The sequence below is a fragment of the Megascapheus bottae genome, chromosome 26, assembly GCF_031878675.1.
Source record: "Megascapheus bottae isolate mThoBot1 chromosome 26, mThoBot2.hap1, whole genome shotgun sequence".
Classification (NCBI taxonomy): Eukaryota; Metazoa; Chordata; class Mammalia; order Rodentia; family Geomyidae; genus Megascapheus; species Megascapheus bottae.
Genome location: NC_143534.1, coordinates 1,179,034 through 1,189,482, shown reverse-complemented (window position 1 = coordinate 1,189,482; position 10,449 = coordinate 1,179,034). Strand labels below are relative to the sequence as shown.

At 60.7% G+C, this 10,449-nt stretch overlaps 1 protein-coding gene across 1 annotated transcript in view; it reads left to right on the top strand.

Annotated features, from left to right (window-relative positions):
* Positions 1-239: 239 nt before the first annotated feature.
* The window catches only part of Pcnx2 (pecanex 2), a 57,234-nt gene continuing 47,024 nt past the window's right edge, over positions 240-10,449 (top strand). Inside the window, exons 1-8 of the mRNA XM_090318749.1 lie at positions 240-393; positions 5,705-5,871; positions 6,665-6,776; positions 7,085-7,124; positions 7,623-8,684; positions 9,129-9,276; positions 9,367-9,512; positions 10,142-10,235. Of these exons, the coding sequence (XP_090174875.1) occupies positions 241-393; positions 5,705-5,871; positions 6,665-6,776; positions 7,085-7,124; positions 7,623-8,684; positions 9,129-9,276; positions 9,367-9,512; positions 10,142-10,235 (1,922 nt within the window). The 5' untranslated portion in view covers position 240. The remainder of the gene's footprint in view (positions 394-5,704; positions 5,872-6,664; positions 6,777-7,084; positions 7,125-7,622; positions 8,685-9,128; positions 9,277-9,366; positions 9,513-10,141; positions 10,236-10,449) is intronic.

Below are 10,449 nucleotides of genomic sequence, written 5' to 3'. Positions count from 1 at the left end.
GGAGCCAGGAAGATGCGGGGCGGGGCGTCGCAGCATCCTCCGAGCGGCCGCCGCCGCGGGGCACCTTGGGAAAATCCCGGCTCCCGCGGACATGGCGTCCCCCTTCCTGGCGGCCCCGGCCGGCTCCGGCGCGGCGCCCCGCGGGTCCGGGCGGAGGCGCTGCTCGGGCTGCGGTCCTGGCGGCGGCGGCGCGGGCGCCTGAGCCCCGGGGCGGGCGCGGGCGCGCGGGGCGCGGCCGGCATGGCGTCCCAGGTGCCGCAGCTGCTCCGGCAGGGCGTGTGGGCCGCGCTCACGGGCGGCTGGTACCACGACCCCGCGCACAGCACCTTCACCAACAGCTGCCACCTCTACCTGTGGCTGTTCCTGCTGCTGCTGCCCCTGGTGCTGCACCTGGTGAGTCCCGGGCTGGGCGCGGGGCGCGGGGGGGGGAGGGGAGGACGGGCCCGGGGCCTGGATGAGCCCGGCCCGCCGCCGCGTGGAGTGCTGGGCTGCGGGGCTCTCCCGAGGCTGGACCCCGCCGTGGCCATGAGGAGGCACTGCTTGCTGAGTGATTGCTGAGATGACTTTCATTTTTTCCCTGCCAGTCCTGGGCTGGAGCTCAGGGCCTGAGCCCTGTCCTTGGGCTTCCTCAGGCTAGGGCTCCACCACTTGAGCCTCAGCACCACTTCTGGCTTTCTCTATGCTATGTGGCACCCAGGAATCAAACCCAGGTCTTCGTGCATGCTAGGCAAGCACTCCACCACTAGGCCACACTCCCCGCCCAGAGATGACTTTCTTAGGAGACTAAGTACGCCTGATTGAATCCATGGTCAGCCTTCCCTGGACAGTGGGATGTCACTGGATTTTGTGCCAGGATTTGTCTTGGCAGGTCTGTTGAAGGACTTTATCGGAAGACAATACGTCAGCAGAAATCTGTCTGGTGTTTCTGAGTCTGACCTCTGAGATGGCCCATGACTCTGCAGCCTCTCTACTCTGGCTGGAGCTTGCAGCTGTGGCTCTGAAGGCAGGTGCCCGGGTTAAATTCTGGCTCCACCTCTTCCCAATCCTGTGATCCTGGGCCAAGTTACTTGCCTGGTTTCACTTCTTATTTTCTTCTCTGTGAAAGGAGGAGCATAATAGTAGCAAGTCCATAAGTTTGTCTGGGTGCTGAAGTACAGGCTTGATGTAGCTGGGCTCAGTTCTCCGGCTGACAGTTCTGGTCTGCTACTTATTAGCTCATTAGCTGCCTAGCCATCTGGGCCTTACTTTTCTCCTTGTGGAAGTGCGTGAGTGTGCTCCTGACCACTGTCCTGGAGGGTCAAGTGAAATCTACATAAGAGAGCATCTGTTACAGATGCACAATCCATGTTTGCCCTTCAATGAATGCACGCTTGCACCCCTGTGATTTGGGGCATTCCTGTGTTTTTCTCTTGACTTGGTGGAGCACAGGCCTGGCTTCTGCTGCTGGTCACCTGTGTGGGCAGCCCGAAGCTTCCTCCAGCTCCAGCTTCCGTTTCTCTCAGCTGGGCTCCTCCCTCACAGAGCATGTGCTAAGATGCAGTGAATTAGTGCAGGAAGTTGCTTCTCAGTGTCTGGTGTTAGCTTGACATCAGTTAGTCTGTTTGCTACCTGCACATTCTAGAATCTCTCTATCCTTCAAGGCCCAGAGGCGACGGCCATGGCCGCCCTGGGCTCTCGCCTCTCTTTTGAGTTTGCTGCTGACGCCTTGATACTTTGAATTCAGCCTGGATCTTGAGTACAGGATTGTGCACGAATTTGGCCTCTGTCTCCCGAGTCTAGAACTCTCTGAAGGAACAGATCTTGGTATTTTCATTCACTGTGGCGCCTTGTGGATGATGAGCTGGCCTATCCTATGTCTGTCTCGACGTCTACGTTTTAGTGTTTCTGATAGTGAAAGCGATGTCTGCCCTGCTGATAACTCCAGTTCTCAGCAAAAGTCACTTACATTTGGTTGTGACCTACAGGCATTCTTCTGGTACACAGGGCCCCAGTTTTATAAAACTGCCCCCACATACACACACAGATAAGATGCCTGGATGAGAATCGTGGAAGGGTGGGCTTTGAGCAGCCAGCGCCTGCCTGCCTCCTGGCTGTTGTTCTGAGGGATTGCCTGGGACTTTGCTGTGTATCTGGAAGGTGGTGGTCACCTTATGACCCTGGGGTCCTGCTCTCCTGTCCCCTTGGCCCCTGGAGCCTGTGGTCTGGGCCTCACCCAGGGACTTGGTCAGTCTGTGTTCTCACTGAGTTCTCTGCCAGGTCCACCAGGAACCCCCGGTCAGTGGCCCCAGGGTGGCGTGCAGACGCTCCTCCTGAACCCTGGCCCTGAGAAGGGCAGGCCTGGCTGCTCTGGGATGGGCGAGTGCTGACCCGAGGAGGTGCCTGACGCTCTGTGCTTCAGCGGGCTCAAGAAGTCACACATGGAGGGCTTTCTGTCCTCTGCTGGGAGGGCTCTTGGACAGCACCCCTGCCACTCGGGTAACATTTCCAATTCTCTGTGTCTGAGCTCCATTGTCTTCTATGGTCGTGGTGGCAGCTGACATGGGCACAGGCTGTGGCCTCTGCCTCCAAGCCTATTTCTGTGTCCTTGGCCTGGCCAATTACCTTCCAGATTCATGGCCAGCTTCCTTCTGGTTCTAGATTCAGGGCCAGCTTCCTTCCTGTCCTAGATTCAGGGCCAGCTTCCTTCCTGTTCTAGATTCAGGGCCAGCTTCCTTCCAGTTCTAGATTCAGGGCCAGCCTCCTTCCTGTCCTAGATTCAGGGCCAGCTTCCCTCCTGTCCTAGATTCAGGGCCAGCTTCCTTCCTGTCCTAGATTCATGGCCAGCTTCCTTCCTGTCCTAGATTCAGGGCCAGCTTCCTTCCTGTTCTAGATTCATGGCCAGCTTCCTTCCTGTCCTAGATTCAGGGCCAGCTTCCTTCCTGCTCTAGATTCAGGGCCAGCTTCCTTCCTATTCTAGATTCAGGGCCGGCTTCCTTCCTGTTCTAGATTCAGGGCCGGCTTCCTTCCTGCTCTAGATTCAGGACCAGCTTCCTTCCTGTTCTAGATTCAGGGCCGGCTTCCTTCCTGTCCTAGATTCATGGCCAGCTTCCTTCCTGTTCTAGATTCAGGACCAGCTTCCTCCCTGTCCTAGGTTCAGGGACAGCTTCCTTCCTGTCCTAGATTCATGGCCAGCTTCCTTCCTGTTCTAGATTCATGGCCAGCTTCCTTCCTGTTCTAGATTCATGGCCAGCTTCCTCCCTGTCCTAGGTTCAGGGCCAGCTTCCTTCCTGTTCTAGATTCAGGGACAGCTTCCTTCCTGTCCTAGATTCAGGGCCAGCTTCCTTCCTGCTCTAGATTCAGGGGCAGCTTCCTTCCTGTCCTAGATTCAGGGCCGGCTTCCTTCCTGTCCTAGATTCATGGCCAGCTTCCTTCCTGTTCTAGATTCAGGGCCAGCTTCCTCCCTGTCCTAGGTTCAGGGACAGCTTCCTTCCTGTCCTAGATTCATGGCCAGCTTCCTTCCTGTTCTAGATTCATGGCCAGCTTCCTTCCTGTTCTAGATTCATGGCCAGCTTCCTCCCTGTCCTAGGTTCAGGGCCAGCTTCCTTCCTGTTCTAGATTCATGGCCAGCTTCCTTCCTGTCCTAGATTCAGGGCCAGCTTCCTTCCTGCTCTAGATTCATGGCCAGCTTCCTTCCTGTCCTAGATTCAGGGCCGGCTTCCTTCCTGTCCTAGATTCATGGCCAGCTTCCTTCCTGTTCTAGATTCATGGCCAGCTTTCTTCCTCTTCTAGATTTATGGCCAGCTTCCTTCCTGTTCTAGGTTCATGGCCAGCTTCCTTCCTGTCCTAGATTCAGGCCAGCTTCCTTCCTGTCCTAGATTCAGGGGCAGCTTCCTTCCTGTTCTAGATTCAGGGCCGGCTTCCTTCCTGCTCTAGATTCAGGGGCAGCTTCCTTCCTGTCCTAGGTTCATGGCCAGCTTCCTTCCTCTTCTAGGTTCATGGCCAGCTTCCTTCCTGTCCTAGATTCAGGCCAGCTTCCTTCCTGTCCTAGATTCAGGGGCAGCTTCCTTCCTGTTCTAGATTCAGGGCCGGCTTCCTTCCTGCTCTAGATTCAGGGGCAGCTTCCTTCCTGTCCTAGGTTCATGGCCAGCTTCCTTCCTGTCCTAGATTCAGGCCAGCTTCCTTCCTGTTCTAGATTCAGGGCCAGCTTCCTTCCTGTTCTAGATTCAGGGCCAGCTTCCTTCCTGTTCTAGATTCATGGCCAGCTTCCTTCCTGTTCTAGGTTCATGGCCAGCTTCCTTCCTGTCCTAGATTCAGGCCAGCTTCCTTCCTGTTCTAGGTTCAGGGCCAGCTTCCTTCCTGTCCTAGATTCATGGCCAGCTTCCTTCCTGTTCTAGATTCATGGCCAGCTTCCTTCCTGTTCCAGATTCAGGGCCAGCTTCCTTCCTGTCCTAGGTTCATGGCCAGCTTCCTTCCTGTTCTAGGTTCAGGGCCAGCTTCCTTCCTTTCCTAGATTCAGGGCCAGCTTCCTTCCTATTCTAGATTCATGGCCAGCTTCCTTCCTGTTCTAGATTCAGGGCCAGCTTCCTTCCTGCTCTAGATTCATGGCCAGCTTCCTTCCTGTTCTAGGTTCAGGGCCAGCTTCCTTCCTGTCCTAGGTTCATGGCCAGCTTCCTTCCTGTTCTAGGTTCAGGGCCAGCTTCCTTCCTGTCCTAGATTCAGGGCCAGCTTCCTTCCTGTTCTAGATTCATGGCCAGCCTCCTTCCTGTTCTAGGTTCATGGCCAGCTTCCTTCCTGCTCTAGATTCATTGCCAGCTTCCTTCCTATTCTAGGTTCAGGGCCAGCTTCCTTCCTGTCCTAGATTCAGGGCCAGCTTCCTTCCTGTTCTAGCATCACAACTGCAGGTCCTGCTCCCTGCAGGCAGAGTTCATGTCTCCAGCCTCCCTCCTCCCCGCCAACACCTCTCCGAGCACCACAGCGGCTGGTACCTGTGGTCTGGTAAAGGCCACCCATCTGGCTCTTTATGACTGGAGAAGGCAGCTAGCTGCCTGGTTCTCGGGATTACCTGCCAGACAACCACTGCTTTCTGACTTAAGTAATCTCTCCAGCAGTTATTTAGAAGAACCACCCAGCCGCCTGCCTCAGGCTCTGTGCTGTGTTGATAGAAGATAAACGAGACTCAGCCAGTGGCTCACACCTGCGATCCCAGCTAACAAGGAGGCTGAGGTCTGAGGCGTGCCGTGTGGAGCCAGGCCAGCGAGCAGAAGAAAGTCCACGAGACTCCTCTTGGCTGTTGCTCTGAGGAGCATGGTTGTCCTCAATTGACTGCTAGAAAGCTGGAGGTGAAGGGTGAAGCTATGGCTCGAGTGGTGGAGTGCTAGCCTGAGAGGGAAAGGCTCAGGGGCAGTACTCAGGCCCTGAGTTCAAGTCCCAGGACTGGCATACGTGTGTACACACACACACACACACACGCACACACACACACGCACCTGAGTGCCCTTGATGGCGGATGGGTCTTCTTCCCAGCACGTGTGCTATCTGGCCGTTATATGGGCAGGTGTGAATGACAGCTCACACTGCAGTGAGGCCGGCACCCTCTAGCCCAGACCCTCCCAGCCTCTGCCTCCTCTGAAATACCAGGTTCCAGGCATGAGCCAGGGCACCTGGCATGATTCTCCATCTCCAGCCCAGAGGAAGCCAGAGCCAGCAGCTTTCTCTTGCTCCTCAGGCCTTTCCTCCAAATGCAGCCACAGCCCTGCTCTACTGCAGCCTGGTGACCGTCTTCTTTGCGGCCATCAAGCTGGTCAGCTACCGCCTGCACCTCATGTTCGATGAAGGAGAGGTGGTCCGCCAGAGGCCCTCCAGGGAGCCCACGGCCAGCCACAAACCCCCCAGGTCAGCCACTGGGGAACACCAGCTCCCCATCACGTCCACGTCATGACATACCCAAGCGCAAGAGAGCCCCGCAGCCCCGCAGGCTCCCCGTGCCAGGATAGTGGCCCTGCGCAAGGCTGACGGCCCGGCTCAGCTCAGGCCACAGTGCCCGGGAAGCCTGTCTGTGGACGCAGGGCTGCTCGTGGTACGGCCACAGGAGGAGCTTGTGCCTCTGGTGCTCTGGAACCTTCCCCACCTTCCCTAGGAAAACAGGCTTGATCATTTGGAAAGAACCCCGAAGCTCCCTCAGGAAGCTCTGCCTGCAGGGCAGGGGAGGCCTGTGGGGAGGACTGTGGGGAGGCCTGTGGGGAGGACTGTACGGAGGGCTGTGGGGAGGGCCATGGGAAGGCCTGTACGGAGGGCTGTGGGGAGGGCTATACGGAGGGCTGTGGGGAGGCCTGTGGGGAGGACTGTACGGAGGGCTGTGGGGAGGGCCGTGGGGAGGGCCGTGGGGAGGACTGTACGGAGGGCTGTGGGGAGGGCCGTGGGGAGGACTGTACGGAGGACTGTACGGAGGGCTGTGGGGAGGGCTGTGGGGAGGGCCGTGGGGAGGGCCGTGGGGAGGACTGTACGGAGGGCTGTGGGGAGGGCTGTGGGGAGGGCTGTGGGGAGGGCCGTGGGGAGGACTGTACGGAGGCCTGTGGGGAGGGCCGTGGGGAGGACCAGGCCAGTGAGCCAGGCGAGGCGGGCCCCGGGCTGCCGTGGGGAGTGGGGAGTTGTCCCAGCCGTCTTTCTTGCTGCATGGTGCTTCCAGGCATCTTCGTGGCACCAAGAAGGCGGGGACCCCCGGGAGCCGCCCCACGCCGCCGCTCCACGGCCGCTCCAGTGGACACAGCGTCCACTCCCACCCTTCCTCTGGGCTCTCGGTGGGTGCTCACCCCGGCGTGGTGTGAGGCGTGTGCCTCTTGCGCCACCCCTGCCAGAGACCCCTTCTGTGGGGTGCTCCGCCACCCGCCACCCCCTGGAACCTCTGTCCCCATCTCTGCCTCCCTGCTAGCTGGCATTGAGGGGGTGCCCCTGGGCCTGCTCCCATCACCCCTGGTCAGCAGACCCCCTGGGCCCCACGTGGCCCTCCTGCCTGGGCATCTGTCTCCTGGGTGAGCATTTGGGGGAAGGGAGGTGCTGGCTGCCTGCAGCTGTGGGAAGCCGAGCCTTGGCTTTGCTTCTGTTTCAGCAAGAGTCAGCTGCACGGGGGACAGTGGAGGACCTCAAAGGTAGGTGTCACCCCGCTTCCCAGCTTCAGGAGCTGCCCCACGGGAAGCAGGGACTCTGGCACCCATGTCAGCCCTCCCAGGAACAGAGGTGGCAGCCCTGTTTCAGCCCCACCAGACTTGTCCACCCAGGCCACAGATGGCGACGTGACTCCCCGCCCCTGAGGTGCAGAACAGCAGCTGTGGAGGGTGGGCGTGAGTTGGTCGTGGGTGTGTGGAGTCTTCTTGTAGGAACTAGGTTGAGAATGGCAGGAGAGGCCTGGTGCTGGGCTTGCGGTTGTTTCTCTCAGGCGGGCCCGTGTCCCGCGCAGGGTGACAGGCGAGGAGGGTCGCCTCCCGGGTTGGGGTTGTGGGAACCACACTGCTCGGCTCCTCAGGGATGCGGAGTTCAGGTTTAAATGCAGATCTCAGGAGCAGTTCCGGCCGCAGTCAGCCCGCCTTCCTCCCTGCTGCTCCGGCAGCCCTGCATCCCCGCGAGACTCCCGCTCTTGTTCATTGCAGGGGCCTCGCTGCCTGGCGACCCTGCTGCTCGGCCCGTGTCCTCCACCTCCCCTGGGCTGGGAACAGGGAGCCTGCCAGCTTCACCAGCACCAGCATGGACATCCGGGCCCAAAGAGGCTGCGCAGTCCCGAAGGGCAGAGCAGCGCCCCGCCCGCCACAGGTCCGAGGGCGGTTTGGAGGACACAGGTGCCTTGAAGACGATGCCACAGCTGTCCTTGTCCCAGTGTGACGTGTCCCTCCCTCCAGGCCCCACCCCAGGGGAGCAGGACGGCCTGAGCAACAGCTGCCCACAGTGTAGCACCGCAGTGGCCAGGCCCCCCGAGGAGGCGGCACACAGCCCCCGGGCCGTGGCTGTGGCCTTGAGCCAGGATGGGGATGGCTCCAGCAGTGAGGTGATGGTGACCCTGGTGCAGGCCTGCCAGCCGGGGAACCCACTGAGTGTGCGTGAGCCCATTCGAATCGTCGTCACCATGAGCAGCAGCCCCAACTCCGTGAGCGACGTGGGCAGCTCCCCCGACCTCCAGGCCAGAGAGGCGGCAGGGGACAGCACAGTGCTCAGCTCGGACACAGACCCTGAGCAGACCAGGGGCCCCGCAGTCACACTGGTGCTGCCCAGGGGCGGGGCAGGGGTTGGCACTTGTCCCCACGGCCAACGAAGGGACAGGACCCCCGAACAACCAGAAGCAGAGGCCTTGGGTCTGTGCTCGGCCTGTGGATCCAGGGAGGCTGGCTCGGAGTCTACCCCTGCGGGAGCCTCAGAGCCTGAGGTGGGCAGGGAGGGCCCGGCCAGCCTGGACCCGGCCTCCTGCAGGAGCGCCCCGGAGAAGAGGCATGCCCGTGTGCTCAGCGTGGACAGTGGCACGGACGTCTTCCTGAACAGAAGCTGTGCCGAGACGGCCAGCGACAGGGAGAGACCCATACCGACCTCGAAGTCAGACCTGGAGGCCAAGGAAGGACAGGTGCCCAACGAGTCCAACTTCCTGGAGTTTGTCTGCCTGCTGGAGTCCATCAGCGCGTCCCAGGCAGCGGCCCCCAGCCCTGGGCCCGGCCCACGCCCCCCAGGTGTGGCTCTACGCTGCCTGCCAGCCGTGGGAGGGAGCTGGCACCTGGGCTCTGTCCTCTGGTCCAGGCTTGCCAGCGGGGGCTCGGCTTGTGGGCAGCCTTCGCTGCTGGTTCATCCTAGCCAAGTGTGCCAATACTGAGCTCCGTGATGATTGTGAGCCCGCACACATGCACACGCACATGCACACACATGCACGCTTGCATACACACGCTTGCTGGCAAAGCCAGGCGGCTCCTCAGAGGCCATGTCCTCCCGTCAGCAGAGCCTGGCCGGTGTGGAGGCCGGCTGTTCATCCAGCCTGCACCGCAGCTCTGAGGACGCCCCCGCTCAGCAATGCGACTGTCCATTTAGGAGCCTGTGTTGTCCGGGTGTGTCTTGTCTGGCATCAGCCTGGCAGCTCATCTCCTGCACACCCACCCCACTCATGAGGCCCTGTCTTCCAGCCGGCGACACCCCAGGGAGGAAGGAGGAGCCCCAGGAGAGGGAAGAGCCCCGCAGACCAGATTCCAGGCCTGGGAAGCCAGACAGGCAGAGCCAGGAGCCTGCCAGCGCCAGCCCGGCGAGCACGCCACCCACCCAGGCCGCTGCATCGTAAGGGCCATCTCCCGAAGGGCGGTGCCTCCCAGCTGGGCCGCAGGCAGGCGGCAGGCCTCACCCATGGGAACCCGTGCCTGTGCTAAGTTTCCAGGGCAGCCGGCAGAGGCGTGTCATCTACAGGGTCACCTCCCAACAAGACAGCTCGGTCCTACAGGTCATCAGTGGACCCGAAACCTCCGGGCCAGAGGAGACATCCACGGATGCCCTGCGGGTCTTCATCCACGAGCAAGGTGGGTCTCAGCCCTGCTGGCACGTGTTGCCCTGGGGTCCCCTGTGACCCACACGACTTCCTCGAGGGAAGCAGACGGCCTTGGCTGGGTCCTGGCCCCTGACCCAGAGGCTGCAGTGCCCGGTGAGTCACAGGTTTGGGGATGTGCGCCTGGGTGCTGGCTGGGTAACACGTCCCAGCCCTTTGTGTTGGGGTCCCAGTTTATAATGTCCAGTGGGTTGGGATCCGTGGGAATAGAGCGCTGTGAGGTTGAAAAGAACATTAGTACCTCTGTCCAGCTCAGGACAGGCCCGAGGGAGTCCTGCCTCTCTCCCCTGGCCCTGAGTGCCCAGGCCCGTGGGGAACCTGGAACTCTCAGACCTGGGGGGGAGTTTTGAACTCCCCACCCTGCACCTCCGCCTCTGGTATGGCTCCTGTTCCATACCCCAGGCCTCCACTTCCCACGCCGTGCTCGCTCTCCATCGGCCTCTGTCAACCTGCCTGTCCACCAGGGCCGAGGGGCCCCGTGCCCTGCGCAGGCCCTCCCTTAGCAGATGTCGCCCGTCAGACCTCACTGAGCCGTGAATCGCCTGGGACCACTGAGGCGCCCTGGGACGCTGTAACGGGCTTGCTGGATGTCCTGTCCTGCAGGGGAAATCCGGTCCTGTTACTTGAAGTCTGGGAAGCAGAAGGAAGGCTCCGTGCAGCCCCCCGCTGCGGGCCTTGACTGCACCTCCCACACCCGGTGAGCTCGACTTTGCCTCCAGCCTCTGCCTCTGGTTGGAGGAGGAAAGGCCTGAGAAGCCATGCTGATCTGAGAGCTCTGCCATGGGAGAACCCTGGGAAGCAAGCAGTCTGTTTCCCTGGTCGCTAGCTCTGCATACACAATCTGACCCAGAGCCTAAGCAGGGAGGGGCCATGCCAACCTGACCAGCATCTCAGCTTACCACACCGTGCCC